The sequence below is a fragment of the Haemaphysalis longicornis genome, unplaced genomic scaffold, assembly GCF_048455015.1.
Source record: "Haemaphysalis longicornis isolate Haplotype H1 unplaced genomic scaffold, Haemaphysalis longicornis Haplotype H1 scaffold_10, whole genome shotgun sequence".
NCBI lineage: Eukaryota > Metazoa > Arthropoda > Arachnida > Ixodida > Ixodidae > Haemaphysalis > Haemaphysalis longicornis.
In genome coordinates, this window is record NW_027526204.1 from 48,842,467 (window position 1) to 48,858,260 (window position 15,794).

At 45.2% G+C, this 15,794-nt stretch overlaps 1 protein-coding gene and 1 long non-coding RNA gene across 3 annotated transcripts in view; both read left to right on the plus strand.

Moving 5' to 3' along the window:
- The first annotated feature begins 208 nt into the window (after nucleotides 1-208).
- The window catches only part of LOC144158484 (uncharacterized), a 30,006-nt gene continuing 14,420 nt past the window's right edge, over nucleotides 209-15,794 (plus strand). The window contains exons 1-3 of one of the 2 annotated variants that reach the window (XM_077689386.1): nucleotides 209-608; nucleotides 11,495-11,639; nucleotides 11,702-11,764. In XM_077689386.1, coding sequence (XP_077545512.1) covers nucleotides 11,555-11,639; nucleotides 11,702-11,764 — 148 coding nt within the window. In that variant the 5' untranslated portion in view covers nucleotides 209-608; nucleotides 11,495-11,554. Of the gene's footprint in view, nucleotides 609-725; nucleotides 808-11,494; nucleotides 11,640-11,701; nucleotides 11,765-15,794 lie in introns of those variants that run through there. The other variant, XM_077689385.1, reaches the window with a different exon arrangement.
- On the plus strand, nucleotides 9,642-10,486 carry LOC144158503 (uncharacterized). Its single transcript, XR_013320096.1, has 3 exons — nucleotides 9,642-10,072; nucleotides 10,174-10,252; nucleotides 10,361-10,486. It is a non-coding gene; the product is annotated as an uncharacterized LOC144158503 (long non-coding RNA).

Below are 15,794 nucleotides of genomic sequence, written 5' to 3' on the forward strand. Positions count from 1 at the left end.
GGAACCCCGCTTAAAGAAAGGAATATTGCCTTGACGAAACTCTCAGCAAGCTAAGTAATGACGATATGAGCAATAGTGCATTGTGTCTGCATCTGCAGCGACATTGTGATCATAAACTCTGAAACGTTGCGCCCTCTACAAGAACACCCTTTCCAGTGTTTCGACGCGTCGGGACGGGCATTTATTGTATTGGGGTGGGGTATTCTTGCGTTCGCGTTGTGCTGGGGACCGTTTTGTGGAATTGCACGATTGTAAGGCTGGCGATCAGGCGCAAGCACGTGAAACAACTACAACGTCAGTGCGAAGGTGTAGTTCATAGAGTTAGCTCATGATACGGTGCTTAACCGCTCCCGAACTAAGGCTGTCCTGTCCTTGACCTAGCGCCAGCACGTCGGTCTCGTCTTCTCAGCAGTGCCTTCGCTCACCTTGGTTACGGTGTCTTCTGCCCATCAGAGACCTTTGTTCTTCCCAATGAACGCCAACCTTCGGCCGCAGTTTCTTCTCGTTAGAGTGGCGTGTGTGCATCAGTAGCGTTCCTCAGTCGTCGGAATCGGCCGTGGTGGAGGATTACGCCTCAAACTGGGTCTTCCGTGGAATACTGCTGTCAGGTAACGTTACTCGACACGTAGCCATAAAGCCTGCTACAGTAATTTGAATTACTGTACGAGTTTGCCAGCGCTTTTGCATGCGTCAGCGAATACCACCAGTACACCTTGGCTTGGATGAAGCCAGAACTGTTTTGAAAGCCTGTTAAGAAAGCCATGTATGAAGATGAAGCCAGAACTCCGCCATGGCAATATATGCGAAGTACGTAGCACTTACGCCAAGTTCTACTTAGTGCTATATCTACTTAGGTCAAGTAGTGACCCCATGAGGCAGGAATTATTAGGATAGAAATGGGGAGCAGTGCATTCGACAGGTATTCCCATGTAATGAATGGCAGCCTACCATTGTCCCTGAAGAGAGTTGCATCTTACCGGTACTCAATTACAGGACAGAAACTTGAAGCCAAATTAAAAGGGTTCACCTTCAATTGAGGACGACTCAGCGAGCAATGGAACGGAAGATGATAGGTGTAACGTTAAGGGGCAAGAAGAGAGTGGAGTGGGTCAGGGAACAAACGCTTGTTAAAGACATGTTAGTAGAAATTAAGAAGTGTTCGGGGTCCGGGCATGTAATGCGAAGGCAAGACAACCGTTGGTCCTTAAGGGAAACAGAGTGAATCCCTAGAGAAGGCAAGCATGGCAGTGAACGGCAGAAAGTTAGATGGGCAGATGAGATCAAGAAGTTTGCGGGGATAAATGGGTCGCAATTACCAGAGGACCGGGGCAATTGGAGATCTATGGAGAGGCCTTTGCCCTGCAGTGGGCGTAGACAGGCCGATGATGATGACCTAGCAAAGAGAGAATCATGGATGACCCTCGCAGGTTTCATTAATGTTGGAAGGCTTTTGACTGCAATATATCAAGCAGCGAGGGTGAAAAATTTGGTTGCTTCCGGACAAATCAACCCACATCGCCAGAGAAATGGAGTGTGTATAGAGGGAGTGCGTGGGCCAAATGGCCGAATCCTGCTAGGGGTCGCAAGGCTTACGACTGAGTTATTTCACAGAGTCTCATGGGATCGGCTGCATGCAGGAATAGGTAATGCGAAACAGCCTGGGCAGTCGGTATCGCGAGAACACACGAGAAATCAACCCCGTTGGAAGCATTCCGGCACCCAGCAGAATGTTCTTTTCCATAAATTTTTCCATCCAGGCTCTTGACCAGGTGCAGTTAGTGTGATCTCGCTACGTAGAACGAAGGGAGGTGCTCGGTAAACTTGTTCAGGCACGCCCATTTGAGCAGCTCACAATCGTTGACTGCTACAACACCAAGTGTTGCAGAAAATGGTGCTAAAGCTGCTACTAAAGCATCTCTCGCTGTGGCCTTAATCGCTTTTTAGACATCGCTAAGAAGTACCAAAAACTTGCGTGAACGCTTTGGTTTTGGGTGTGCGTACAAGCTGATGCTTGTGTTTCGCTCTGCGAGAACGCAAGGGGTAAGTAAGCACTTGGTTAAGTTTGTGCAGCACAACGATGAGCTTAGGAATATGGCGAATGAAAGAATGGGAAGGGCCACACTGACGTTTGAACCACCGTGCTGTGCAATGTAATAATACTTTTGATTTGATTTATTCTTGCGCGAAAAAACAACAAACAAATCACTTTCGCACAAAGAGAGCCGGGAAAAAAGCCGTAATAACAGCTTGACGAGCCCCAGCCCCCCGGTGCAGACAGGCGGCAAACGGCATTGGCTAATATTAACAAAAAACACACAAACAAAAAACATATATACAATATATGCAGTGACTATAAACTACACTCAAAATACATACTGAGCAAGGTTTCAAAAAGTAGTAAGCTTGCGAAATACAATAGCAAGAAAGAGAAAGATATTTATACTAATAAGAACATCATGAGTTGAGTGTAAAGATGCTGCGTAGATGGTTAAAAGGAATGGTAGAAATGTTTGGATAATTATTAAGCAAAGACGGCAATCTGTGTCGCAACATTTGTTCCCCATAATTTGTTCGGCATTTTGTTACTTTCCAGGTTTCAGGGTTGCGAGTATAATATATCGGAGAGAGCTTTTCTAATCTGGCTAGATTAATTAGTGAACCGTTATTTATTATAGCTTGTTTGTAACATCGGCAAAGTTTTTAGCTGTAAATAGAATCCATGCGAATAACATTATACTTTTTAAATAGTTCTCGTGTAGGAGAAAGATACGGAACCTTGCTGACTAGGCGAACAGCTCGTTTTTGTAAGACTGTTATTTTGCCTATATTTTCCCGAGTTGTGGTAGCCCAAATGAGTATGCCGTAGTTAAGCATAGAGCTGAAAATAGAGTTGTAAAGTAGAAAGTTAACTGAGACTGGAAAAGAACAACAATGACAGCGCATAAGACCAGTGGCCTGGGATAATTTCTGGACTAAATAGTCAGTGTGTTTATTCCATGACAGAGTTTCTTCAAAATATACACCTAATGTTTTGAAACATTGAACGAATTCAACTGGAGTCTGATTGATTACAATAGGATCAACTGTGCTGATTTTACGACGGGGATGAAAAAGTACTGCTTTTGTTTTGCTAGCATTCAGTTTTAAATTATTGTTTGATGCCCAGCTACAAATACTTGCAAGAGTCTTATTGGCGTGATTTGCGAAATCAATAACTGAGCAACCGGAAAAAAATAAACTTGTGTCATCGGCATATATTATGTATTTAATTGTTTCATCAATGTTAACAATCTCGTTAATGTACAGAATGAAAAGAAACGGACCTAAAATGCTACCCTGGGGGACGCCACACTTAACTGGTTTAGTTGTTGAAATGTATTCTCCAATTTCAACGAGCTGCGATCGATGGCATAGATAAGATGATATTAGCGAATGGGCTTTCCCGCGAAATCCATATCGATGTAGCTTATGAAGAAGAATATCGGGATTTACGTAATCGACTGCTTTTCTGAAGTCAAGGAAAATACCTAGAACGGCATTGTTGTTTTCAAAATTGTTCAGGATAAACTCTTTTTGATCAAGCAATGCCAACTCTGTTGATTTGTTCTTTCTGAAACCGTATTGAGCGGGGGAGATGATATTATAGCGATCAGAAAATGATGATAAGCGCTTCAGAAAAATTTTTTCTATACCTTTGGAAAAAGCAGGCAAAATGGAAATAGGCCGGTAGTTTGAGAAATTATTGCGATCGCCCTTTTTAAATAGTACTACAACTTTAGCGGACTGCATTTTCCGTGGAAAAACTCCAGTTGAGAAACATACGTTAAAAAGGTGTGTTAGACATTTCGCTAATAAATCAATAACAAACTTTACGGGCTTTATCTGGAAACCGTCCACGTCGGAGGAATTGCTGTTTCTTAGAGACATAAACGCAGCAATGACTTCATTCTCAGCTATGGGATCAAGAAAAATAGTGTTGTCCATAGAGCAATTTAGGTATCTTAAACTTTCAGTATTCATTGAAACAGCTGGAACGGAAAGAAAAAAATCATTGAAAGCATTAGCTAAGGCTTCTTTTTCTAGTATCTCACCGTCCTTAATAAGTTTTTTTATGGGCTCCGTGGGATTTCCAAGCATCGTGTTTAATTTTTTCCAAATGTCTTGAGGGCGTCCGTTACATGAACTAAAAAGATTAAAATGATAGCGGTTTTTCGCATCGCGGAGCTCTTTAGTGACGTAATTACGGAGAGTTTTAAAAGCTTTAAAGATGTCAGCATTCCTAGTTTTCAAAAATTTTTTATAAAGTTTATCCGGTTTTTTCATCAGCCTCATCAGGTCCTGAGTTATCCAGGGTTTCCGGGCACATTTTGGTGGAGAATACGTTCTGTACGGGAAACTAGCATTATAGGCATGGGTGAAATTTACCAGAAACTTGTCATATGCAGCATCAGAGCTGCTCTCCATGAAGACATCGTTCCAGTTCGTTCGAGCTATGCACTCTCGAAATTTAATTAGAGTACGGGGATTGACATCCCGGAAAGAGCGGGATACGTGGTGTGGTTTTTTAGTAGTGGCATGACGTTGAACAGACAGAAAAACAGGAAGGTGGTCACTCAGAGCAAAGTTAATTACCCCAGATCTCAGACAAGTTTCATCATTGTTTGTAATAAAAAGATCTAAGAGAGTATCTGAAGTAGCTTTGATTCGTGTAGCTGATTTTATAGTTTGCGACAGGAGTGAATATTTAGCAGGGTTTCAAATTCTGTCTTCGTTCTACTTCTGATGAGGAAATTAATATTAAAGTCACCAACCATGATTAGGCTATATTCGCATTCATTGATAAATTCCAAAAAAGAATCCAGAAAGGAAAGAAACTCTGAAATTACACCGCAATGCGGACGGTAACAAACACAAAACACTTGCGTGTCACACTGAAGAACTAACATTTCGTAATGGGGTGTTATACAAGAGAAATTGGCGAGCAGTTCACATTCCATAACACTGGAAAGCAGCATTGACACGCCTCCTCCTCTTCTGGAATTTCGGTTAAGATAGTAAGTCTTATGACCAGACATTTTAAAAACATCAGCTTCAGAATTAAACCACGTTTCAGAGAACATTATAACATCAAAGTGCGATTTAGCACGGCTAAAGAAATATTCAAGATCATTATATTTATTTTTGCCTGACCTAAGATTGAAATGAACACAGTTACAATGTTGCTGATTATTACATACGATACTGTCATCAAGTTCTAATACGTCTGCTTGGTTATTGGTAACTGAAGCCATGGAGAGAAAAAAAAATACAAAAAAAAAGAAGCTACAGCAACGCGAACGCACTAGGCAGCATGAGCTCTTCAAGGTGTCTTTTGTTGCGCACGACCATTATGGGATCGCCTGCAGCCCTTCTGATAAGTACCTTATTGTTAGTGTGCCAGGAAAAGCGATAGCCATTTTCCTCTGCCCATTCTCGCGTGCAACGAAGTAGCTCACGATTTTGTTTTGTCATGTTCTCTGTGATAGAAACACAAGATTTCGACTCGCGCAGTACCTTCCTGTTTTCCAACCATGCGTCACGAAGCGATTGCCGGTAGAAGCGAACAATGATCCCGGCTTCAGATCCCGGTCTCGATGGAAGCCTATGTACAGCGTCTACGTCATTTCCAGAGAGCGGAGGCAGAAGATTTACGGTTGTAGCTACTTCATTAAGTTTGGCAATTAAATCTTTGTCGGATTTCGGAATTCCATGCACCTCAATGTTTTGTTTACGACTACGCCATTCAAGGTCATTCAGCGATGACTTGATGCTGTCAACATCGTCTTTAGCCCGGCCTCTCTCGAGCACAGAGACGCGTTTTTTTAGATCATTGATTTCCTTGTCGTGAACTGCCTGCTTGTTTAGAATGTCATCGTACTTTTTTGACATCATTTCAATGGAAACCTTCACCTCGTCAACCTGAGTGGGCAAGCAAGATAAGGCGTCAAGCCTACGCACTATCTCAGCCAGACTAGAACTCAGATCTGCGTCTGGGACGGCCTTCCCGGCCGTCCCAGAAATGTTGCACTTTACAATGAGCAGCCCCCAAACCTTTTTGGCGGTCCCTTTGCCAAACGTGCAGTCCCACAAAAATGGAAACTTGGTACTAATATCCATTGTGTCTGCATCAACGCTTGCCGCATTGTGACCGTTGACCCTATTCTTGACCCATTTATGAAAGTCTCAATGTCATACGGCTAAAAATGCAATGCCAGAACTCTTTTACTAACATTTTGAAAAACATCGATTGAGGTTGTGGAAAAATTGCGGCACTGTCATGTGGAAAATGTTGCATTTCATTGGAAAATAAAGCCTGGAAGCAGTTTATTTGCTTTTGAATTGCATTCAAGAAAAGATTTAGATATGAATGTCAAATTTTCAAGTACAATATTTTTGTTGAACTCTGCAAAGAAAACCTGCAAGGGCGAGCCTGATATCTGAGCGAAAAAAATTCAGAACCATTCTGAAATATAAAGAATGGTTGCACCATTATTAGTAAATTGTTTAGATAATATTTATGCGGTAGCTTGTAAGGTCAGAATGTTGTTTACAGCGATGTGCCACTAGGCAAAAGAGTCGCTTGTGAAAGCAGTTCTCGGTGAATGACGCACACTCCATCGTGAAGTTGATGCCCACATTCCTTCTTGTGCCAATCATACCTGTTAATGTTTTTGATATTGCCGTCAACCACGCATTGTGTTTGTACACTTCGGTGGTTTGTTTTTACCATCCGGCGGCGCCCGGCTGTGTTATTAGTGCATCAAGCAAAAAGCGCATGTATCCTGTTGTTCCTCTTGAAGGCCGCACGGGCAATCTTATTTCATAAGGAAAGTGTTTCTCCCTGGCGTCACTGGCCTGGAACAATCTTTGATTTGCAGTGTTGTCGTCGTAATTCGACGTTTCAAGAAACAATCGTGCTGAAAGATAAATACCCGCATGGGAGGCGTCGCGGTATTTGATTCATTGACGCCAGTCTGTGCACGTCACTTCGTTGACTGCTTGCACACTGCTTGTATTTTCTTTCAGTATTGGGTGGGCACAAGTTTGCTAAAAAAACATTTGTTCCTTGAGAGAAACCTGCGTCGTCCTCAACTACGTGAAAATATTACGTGCATGAGGAGGCCAGAGAGGCAGGTCTTTGGAATCGCCAAAGAATGCATTGCACTAAAAAATTGTAAACATGCATTCTACAGAAAAAAATGTGGCTAGAAAGGGCATGTTACTCTGCACTGCAGTATTTTTGATCGGGTGGAGCTGTTGTTTTCGTTTATTTGGAAAGTAAAGAAGGCTGCATTAACCCTTTTACTACCCATCTCAAAATAACTCGGGCAACTACACACGCATAGATACGGCCATGCGTGAGAATACTTTGGCCCTTTTGCCTAACCCCTTGCCACTCACAAGGCAACTCGTATAAAAAAACTATTGTTAGATGTCACATTTTTTATTGAGAGGTCTCATGAGCGCCTAGATATTCCTGGTAAATTTCAGGCACTAGATGGGGCACATGTTCCTTCATGTGTCTCGCCTTAGGTTATTTCAGCAGCACGGCCATGTTGGCAGCGGCTAGTTAGATGCAGAAAATCAGCAAAGAAGTTGCACTATCTGTGTGTTTGCTCCAAGTTATCACTTTGGCGGTGCATCGTTTTGCAGAATATATACGAAATATTCCTCATTAAAGTGTTTAAGTATCCTGCAGAGCATTGCAGTGCATTACTAGCATAAAATTTCCACTGAACGAAGGTGAAAAAGAAATCAGTGCAGGGGGTGAGGACCAGTGACAAAAAAACTTTGTGGTGAAGGGGTTGAAGCGCTTAACAAAGGTAGGAAAAGAGAAGCATGGCATGGCCAGTCATCTGAAACACAGAGCTATATTGGCCGCGAGGCCCACCACTGGAGAGGCCGGCGCTGCGATCGTTTTGACGTCACTTGTAGGATCACCGTTCCTATCTTGCTGCGTAGTTGGCTTGCAGCGCGTGACACTTCGCTTAGGAAGCGCGTTCTGGAAGTATTTTCGTGTTAATTTCCTTCGTTTGAAGTTAATTCTGTGCGTAAAGCGCAGTTCGACCTAATGGTGACTGTATAACCGTATCAACTATGGTAGATTATCCGCAAACACCATGAGTGTGGTGGTGTATTCCGCATGCGACTGAAGCGCATTTCCCCGATCAACAATGTGGACTACGACGATCGCCGAGTGAAGTTTCGAGATTTCCCTTGTTTGCGAGAAATGTATAAAGCAGAAAATCGTGAAGCGTAAACTGCTCGCAGAAGCACACGCACACGCACCCGCCGTGCCTGCCCGCATGCACAGCCGACGGTGCGGCTCGAACCGACGCTGGTCGCGGTAGCAACAACTTGTCGCCGCTTTTTAAAATCACACAAGTCGTGGAAAAGATGTTCCAGATTGGTGAAAGTGGATGTTAGTGTGATGAAAAATTCTGATAGGTAGTGTCATGAGGTGTGGTTTTCAAAGCGATGCTCAAATATCTGCCGCGATTTACGCCGACCGGCCGCGGAGGTCGGACCCGGCAGCACGGCCCGTTCACGCACGGTGCGGCGAGCGGCCGAAGGATGGCTATGCTTGCGCGCAAGAATCGGCCGAGGTCGTAGGTATCTCGATCTTCGATCGCTTCAACGGAAATCACCGCGCTTACACATTTCCCAGCGCGGTGAAACGTTCTGTTAGGGACTGTCACTCGCAACTCTAACGGCGATGAAATAACTGCTGCGACGCCAAGCCTAAAGTTCCTAACATCCGATTACGTGCATCCGAAGCCGGCTGCGAGCTGTTGGCGAAGGCCCTCCCGTCGCGCACGCGCGTGTTGCGTTTGGGTTCCTCTAACTTCTTGGGGGCCCCCAACGCTCGGTTCTCCTATTCTAAGTATCCCCATTACCCGAAATCATGAACGACGTGTTTCGCCTCGTACGCAGCCTCGCCTTCTGTGAGCAGTCGTGAGTTTCGAAATTGATGCTTGAGAAATGCCGGCTTACTGTAAACATACAAAACACGCTGCAATTATAAATTACCACGCCGAGCACCTAATGAAAACTAAATATAGCCTTGTCCGAACCCGCTCGAAGGCGTTAAAAACTCGCGTTCATACCGTTCATACATTGCGGACAAGTCGCGAAAAGTAAACACCAGCCGTGCAGAGTACAGGCTACGGCAGTGATCGTTAATCAAATCCGGGCATGACTATATAACATCGTAGGGGAAATAGGCACTGATTAAGCCAAACTGCAGACCATAACAATACTTTTAAGCATGTGCGGCGAAGCAATCTGATCACCGTTCTCGCATCATTCATTTACCACCCAGCTGAAAAAAACCATTGGCCGACCAATTGGTCCAATTTACCACCCAATGGGTCCAAATGGAAACCCAATTGGGCCAATTGGACCTATTGGAGCGATCCGAATTGGGCCCATTGGCTCGATTAGGATGGCCAGTTGGCCCAATTGGACCCATTGGCTCCAACTATAAAGTTAATACTACTGACTGCTCCAACATGATGACCCCATCGGGGAGCCATTTTGGATAGCATTTGGATAGTATTCAATTACGACATCAATTGGCTGAAATTTAATTCTCTCTCTCACTCTTAATTTGAAACCTTCAGAAATGTTCAGAACTTCAACCTTTACGAATGTATATTTATGAGGCAATTAATTTTGATATTACAATCAGCAATTCAAGATAAAGTCCTTAAAAAAACATAACAAACAAACACTAATGAAAACTTTCCGACACGAGTAGCAAAATTGTTTTGAAATAAAACCCCGATCCAATCGAATCCAATCCATAGACGGACAGTGGACAAGTTGTATTCAACGTGGTGTTGGCGGTGTAGGTTGTAGGCGTGTTGGTCGGTTGCACACGCAGTCTTCTCTGACTGCATTGGAAATGTAAGGTGGTCTGCAAGAGTGTGAGAAGTGGCGACGATGATGTCGCACACCCATGTGTGTTTCAAGATGCATCTTTACGCTGAACGCCGCTAAGCCTCGCACCGAAGGAAGCGTGTCTGTTTATGTGAGTATACTGTTTATATGTGAGTTTTCCTTGCCATTTTCACTCCTCATAGCGTGAGCGGTGTTATTAAGAATTAATTTGTCTGCCTAAATATATTTCAGGGCTGTTCATGTTACGATTGACGGGTTCACGACATCGCCGCGCAACGCAGTTCGCCATGCACGGGACGTTGTTGAAGAGGTGAGCTCACGCCACGCAACATTTCAGTGTCTTGTTGTTTTAATGCGCGAAACTGCGGTTTGTTTTAAAGTTAACCCATTGTTCGCTTTTGCCACTCACTTTGTGAAGGTCCAGCCAGCCTGCGGCGAGCGGAGCGCGGCATGGACAATGGCCTGTGAAAAATTGCTTAAACGACGAACTGTCTGCGTGCTGTGTATACAAACAGAGCAATAAAGATATTCATTCATTCCAAAAGTTCTTGTATTTGTGATACAGGTAACCAGCGCACTGCAGCGGCAGCTCAGATGGAGTGGCTGCGGCAGTGGGATGAACCAACTAAAAGTGCAACAAGTTGGCGGCCAATGGGAAGACCTATTGGCGTTCCAATGGGTCGGCCAATAGGTCGCCTAATTGGACGGCCAATGGGTCGCCCAATTGGACGGCCAATGGGTACGCCAATGGGTGCCTAAAACATTATTGGCCGACCAATTGGTCGACCAATTGGCCGACCAATTGGTCGACCTATTGGAACGCCAATAGGTCGGCCAATGGTTTTTTTCGGCTGGGCAGGCAAGAGCAGTTCGCGCGGTGAGATCATCATAAGTGAGCGACGCGTTTCCGTCGCTGTTACAAGGTGTTTGCTTGCGCACACATGTCCCGTCACAAGTTTTTCATAATGAATTTACAGCGTACTTTTCTCGGCATCAGTTGCATCGTCCTTGGCGTTATATAGTTGGCTTCGTATGTAAGAGCTGTGGGTCGCGATAGTAGCAACTACCTAAACGCGGCGGTGTCGCCGGGAACAAGCGAGTCTCTGATTGCTTGCCCGAATTATTAGGTTTACAGACGACTTTTTTGGTAATTTGCATCAAAATCCACAAGGAGCGGGCGAGACGGTGGCCACAACAAAAAAACACGCTTCGCGTACGCACGGGAAATGCGTTGTAGCAGACGACAACACGATTCAGCGTCCTACAAGTGACGTCACTCGTAGGTGGCGCCACGGTATGTCCTCGAGGCCAATAGCTCCTGTTGTCTGGCCTAGCACAAACAGGAAGGAAGAAGGCGGAGATGAACTGTAATAAGTTGTTCGTGGTATCCGTTTACCCATTTACCTGGTTTATCAGGCAGTTATAGTCGGCTAAATTGTGTGCATGCTGTCTTTTTCAGGCAAGTAAACCTATCAACGGGCTTATTTCTGTTTCTTTTGGCATTGAGTGTTCTTGTGTGAATTGTCATCCATTATGTGTTTTTCTATTTCAGAAGACAATTCGAAGAGTTTCCCTTCCACATTCAACTGCATCGGCGTCAAAGAGCTGCACCATGACAACATCTACAGATGCAGCCTCCACCCGAGAGTTACTACGCAGCCAAAGCACACAGACGGGCATTGCCACGAGTTCCATAGGTACCCTCTCTATTTTGTTTACTGGTAGCTTGTTTCCATTGCTAACTGAATTTTCTGCTCAGGTACACAGTGCAGATCTACGGTACTCTTCAGCCGAAGCTCCCAAACAGCAGAGGAATTTTCAGGTTTGAATCCAGCATTTTTTTACCTACATAAGTAAGCCCTTCAGTACGGAGCTGTCATCAGAATGAAACGTATAATTTTTGCTGTAACATGCAAATAATATATATTTTTCCCTAACTTGCCTATACTCTGTGTGTGGTGATAACATGAAGCCATGAGATTATCCGTGTGGGAAATTTATACTACCCTCAACATACCGCAGCTGCCAAGTGACAACAAAAAACGCAGTTGTATGCACCATAGTGGTGTAGCGCTCTTTTTTTGTGTGTGCTTTTGTGCTCGTGTTGTAAATGCGGCAGTTCCTTAAGAGTCTACAGATTATTGTGCTGACATTTTCAGCGTGTATCAATTGATACCTGGTGTTGTAAATTCACTTGTAGAGGTCTACAATGCTGTTTCATAGCCTAAAAGTAGCCTTGGTGCAGTTCTTGACAAACGTATACACTTACCATTGCCAGTATAGGACGTTCTGCAAACCTCCTTGCATAGCACAGCTTGGTGACTGACAGGCGACACTGTGGGCCCCAGTCCCCCAAACTTAAGCTGTGACCAACCGCGGCAAGGTGTTGAAGGATGGAAGAAAGAAGCGTCAAAGCTGTTGCAGCCCTGGTAAAGCATTAGCTGATAAGATTCCTATCTGTTTACCAGGCAGGGAACCCCAAAACCTGCTGGGTACCAAGGTAACTGCAATGGACTATGGAAAGCCCATTCACTGCTGTTTTCTGCAGCATATCCACGGTTGCAACAGCTGCACGATTGGTGCCATTGAGCGCCAAACTTGCGTACCAGCACCATATTGCGGCAAAACGCCTCTATGCTGCGTGCTGCAAACTCATTGATCAGCGCCGTCCTGCAGCTGAGAACACGAAGTGAGTCACGAGATACGACTGACGTGGTGCTTTGTGCTGGAAAACTTGGCTGAATGTCGTGTTTTCAGTCAGTATGATTATTGTTTTGGTTTCATCAGGGCTATGAGTGGCTATGAAAGTGAGGTTTTTTCTTAAAGGGGCCCTGAAAGGCGTTTTGAGCACACTAAATGAAGTAGCACAATCGTTAGATTGGGTCGTCAACGTCATCTATGCCAAGTATTCCTCTTTTACACGCAGCGGAAAGCTCACACTTTTGTTGCAAAGTTTGTCGCTTTTTCCTCACCCTTCCCTTCATGTTTTTGGACGCCGCCATCTTCACATGTCTACATCATCGATTCCCAGATGTTCGTCATGAGCTAGACATCCTGCTATTGTGCGGCTTATTCACGAACTTCTGGCAAAGAGATGAGTCGTATGCACAGCGTCGGCTCGCCGGCTGATCTGCCAGCGGAGTGCCGGAGTGCTTGGACATTTTACGACAAACGAAACAAGTGTAAAGAAACGCTTAACCGTTTGTATTGAATGCAACACGGCCATAACGCGACATAGATATTCTCTTACCTGAGTACGTTCCATAAAGAAAGCGTTGAAGCCCCGTGGCACTTTCGTGCAATCGCAGAGAACGCCCTGAGTCGAATGCCCGGGTTTGACGCATACATTTTATTCAACCTTAAAACAATCCAGAGATGCGGTTCAAACGAACACGTCACAACATGTGTTGCAAGTCTGAACCGTGATTAACAAACGATGGTTTGCCTCCTCCTGCCCGTCGTAAATTCGGCACTCACCTCGCGCGCGGTTTGCGGAGACGAACAGCAAGTCACTTAACTCTGGCGCGCAAGCTGAGGAGGCTAGGCACACTGCATATACCCCATGCGAGGTTGAGTCGTACATCGCTCGAGAAAGATAATCCAGACCATGGGAAGCACTGTCCACCCGCAGAAGCACAACTTCGCATTTCATCGCGAAACAAAGGCGTCCACAACACACACACCATCGCCTCCTGTAATGCCAAACGCATTTCGCACTTCCCAATAGGAGTGAGTGGTACGCCTGCAGTGCCCACATGTCGCGAGGTGGGGCCCCGAGCTGAACCGGATCATGCAACCGTAACTGACTTCTAGAATGGTTTCTGCCTTGTTGCCAAAGCAACCGATTTTGAGATTGTCAAAGAAATGGTGCTCGCTCCAGCGCTAGATAGCTCAGAGCCACGCCGGAACATGTTTTGCCAATGTTGCCGCTCTCCACCACGCGTCACCCCAAGCTGAACTGGTCACATGATTGAAGCGTTTGTGCACGGGTTCTGTATCGGTTTAAAATGTCTTTCACATGCCGCCCGCAGGAATTACCACCGCCGCAAAATAAGACCTGGCACAAGCGGGGCCACATCTAATACGGCGATTTTTGGATAAACAGTGCGCGGTGCATGAAAAGGACGGGGCGCATGATCCTCCCCGAGTGGCTGTGATTTCGCCGCCGATAAAAAGTCACGTGCCACCGATAGCAACTGCAGCAATGTACAACGTGAAAGGGCAAGGCGAGGCCGCCGCACAAATGCGGCCAGATTTTTTGTTTGCTTTTCCAGCCTTGAGCGGAGTGCGGTATTCATGGTGTCAACAAAGCTTGCCCGTAGCAGACGGCAGTATGAGCGCCATAGCGGAAGTACGTCACCGCTGTGGAGCGCAGCATGATGGGAGGGAAGGCTCTCGCGCCGTCAACAGCGAAAGGAGGAGGAAACGTGGTGCGACGATAATGCGCGGTTTTTGATTTACGATTTCTCAGCTAATACTCATCGCTTTAACAAAATTCTTGCAGGAGGAGATTGCTAATACATTGCTTTATTTGGTTACATGTATATCCATGCATCGGCGGAAGGTATTTCAGGACCCCTATAACAGTAACTGTGAGGCCGCAAGCACTGTACGCTTTCTCCGCCTTCACTTTGGATTTATTTGGGTCCCATTTGCACGGTTTTGTTTGCCTGTGCCGGCCACTGTGCGCAATTGATAGAAAGGGACCAAAAGCGAGTGAAATGTTCTGTCACATCGGAAAAAGAGATGAAGAACAATCATATTTGCATGAAAAATTGCAGATTATTGGAGGTGAACTTCAATTTGGTCAACCATATTTGATGAGCCTAGCTGCATGTATGCACAAACGGTCTTTGACGTCTTGCCCTTGCTTGTTCATTCGGTTCACTTTTGTGGTGAGGTTATTACTCATTTTCGCCTGTGAACTTTGGGGTTAGCTTTGCTTATGTAGAGGATGGTCCAGCATTAATTATGGCTTCTAACACTCTCCCGCTACGCAGTCCACAGTGCACGTTCGTTGACTGTCGCAGTTTCGTGACGGGGGAAGACAAAGTAATGCCTTTCACGCACTGAAACTGCTGTTTGAAAGACAAAATGCAAACCTTCTTTTACAGAATGCCCCCGTGAGTACGCAATTAACACTGCGGTCTAACGGACACGAAGCAAAGCCTGTTATCTGATCCCCTTTGACCCTGTGCGTGATGTTTACCTTTTGAACGGTGATAACGTGTGCATTCGCTGGGCCGAACGTAGATAACTCCACATATCGTAAATTTCCAGATATAGTTCAAAAACTGTGTTCCAGATTTGGGGCAGCCAGAAATGCCGTTTAGCAGGGTCTGGCAAGGCCTTTCTGGCTGCTCTAAGCCTGCTACTAAAGGCAATTTTTACTGCTCCCAGGACTGCTCCCAAGCTCATACGCTGCTCCACCCCTGCATATGGAAAATTCAAACCACTCCAAAAAAAAACGTGATCAGTCCGTGTAACGGAGCTCCACCGAAGTCTCGTCTGCACTCCGAATCGCGAGTTTTCCTAAGCCAAAGAATACTCGTTTTCTTGTGATGAATCACTTGATACAGTACGTCTTGTTGCCTCACAGTATTGAAGGCATCATTGGCAAATCATACAATGCAAAAAACAAACAACCAGACAAATTCTTGTTGAGGTCAGTGACCAAAAGCAGGCCATGAAGCTCCTTTTTTAGTAACTCGTGGTCAATCTGTGTGTCGAGGTCACACCCTGTTGCGACCTCAGCAACTCCCAGAGTGTGACCTGTGAAGCAGACCTGCTAAACAAAGCGGATTCCAATCTTCTGGAAGGCTTGAAAGATCACTGCATTAAAGCTTGAAACA